Source organism: Penaeus monodon, chromosome 30 (assembly GCF_015228065.2).
Source record: "Penaeus monodon isolate SGIC_2016 chromosome 30, NSTDA_Pmon_1, whole genome shotgun sequence".
Lineage (NCBI taxonomy): Eukaryota > Metazoa > Arthropoda > Malacostraca > Decapoda > Penaeidae > Penaeus > Penaeus monodon.
Window position 1 is genome coordinate 25,338,694 of NC_051415.1, and position 576 is coordinate 25,339,269.

At 48.8% G+C, this 576-nt stretch overlaps 1 protein-coding gene across 1 annotated transcript in view; it reads left to right on the top strand.

Moving 5' to 3' along the window:
* LOC119592661 (insulin gene enhancer protein ISL-3-like) overlaps positions 1 to 576 on the top strand; it is a gene marked incomplete at its 5' end in the record, with an annotated part of 82,877 nt that overhangs the window by 42,477 nt on the left and 39,824 nt on the right. Inside the window, 1 exon segment of the mRNA XM_037941573.1 lies at positions 203 to 328. Within this exon segment, the coding sequence (XP_037797501.1) occupies positions 203 to 328 (126 nt within the window).

Here is a 576-nt window from a genome sequence, read left to right on the forward strand (position 1 = left end):
CCTTGCGGACGATTTGTCCCCACGGACATTACAAAACATTATCAATACATCTATCTATTCACATATTTATCTATCCAACCAATATTTTTCTCCTGTCCCTTGCAGAATATTTGGCACCACGGATATTACAAAATATTATCAATATATCTGTCTGTTCACCTATTTATCTGTCTAACCAATATTTTCCTCCTGTTCCTTGCAGACTATTTGGCACCACGGGTCACTGCGCTGCATGCAACAAGGTCATCCCCGCCTTTGAGATGGTGATGAGAGCCAAGACGAATGTATACCACCTTGAGTGTTTCGCTTGTCAACAGTGCAACCACAGGTGAGATTCTGGTTGTTTGTGGATGGGTGGAGGTGGGGGTAAAGAGGGGTTGTGGGGAGGTCGAGTGGGGTGGGGGATTGGAGAGAGGGAGGAAATGCGGGGTTGGGGGGTGAAGAGAGGGGTTGGGGGAGGTTTGTGTGTTGTTGGATTAGGGGGGGGGAGGTTAGGGGGGTAGGTTGGGGGTGAGGGTGTATGTGTCTCCTATTGTGTCGGTCGTGAAATACCAGGGGGTTGTACCAATGTGCCGA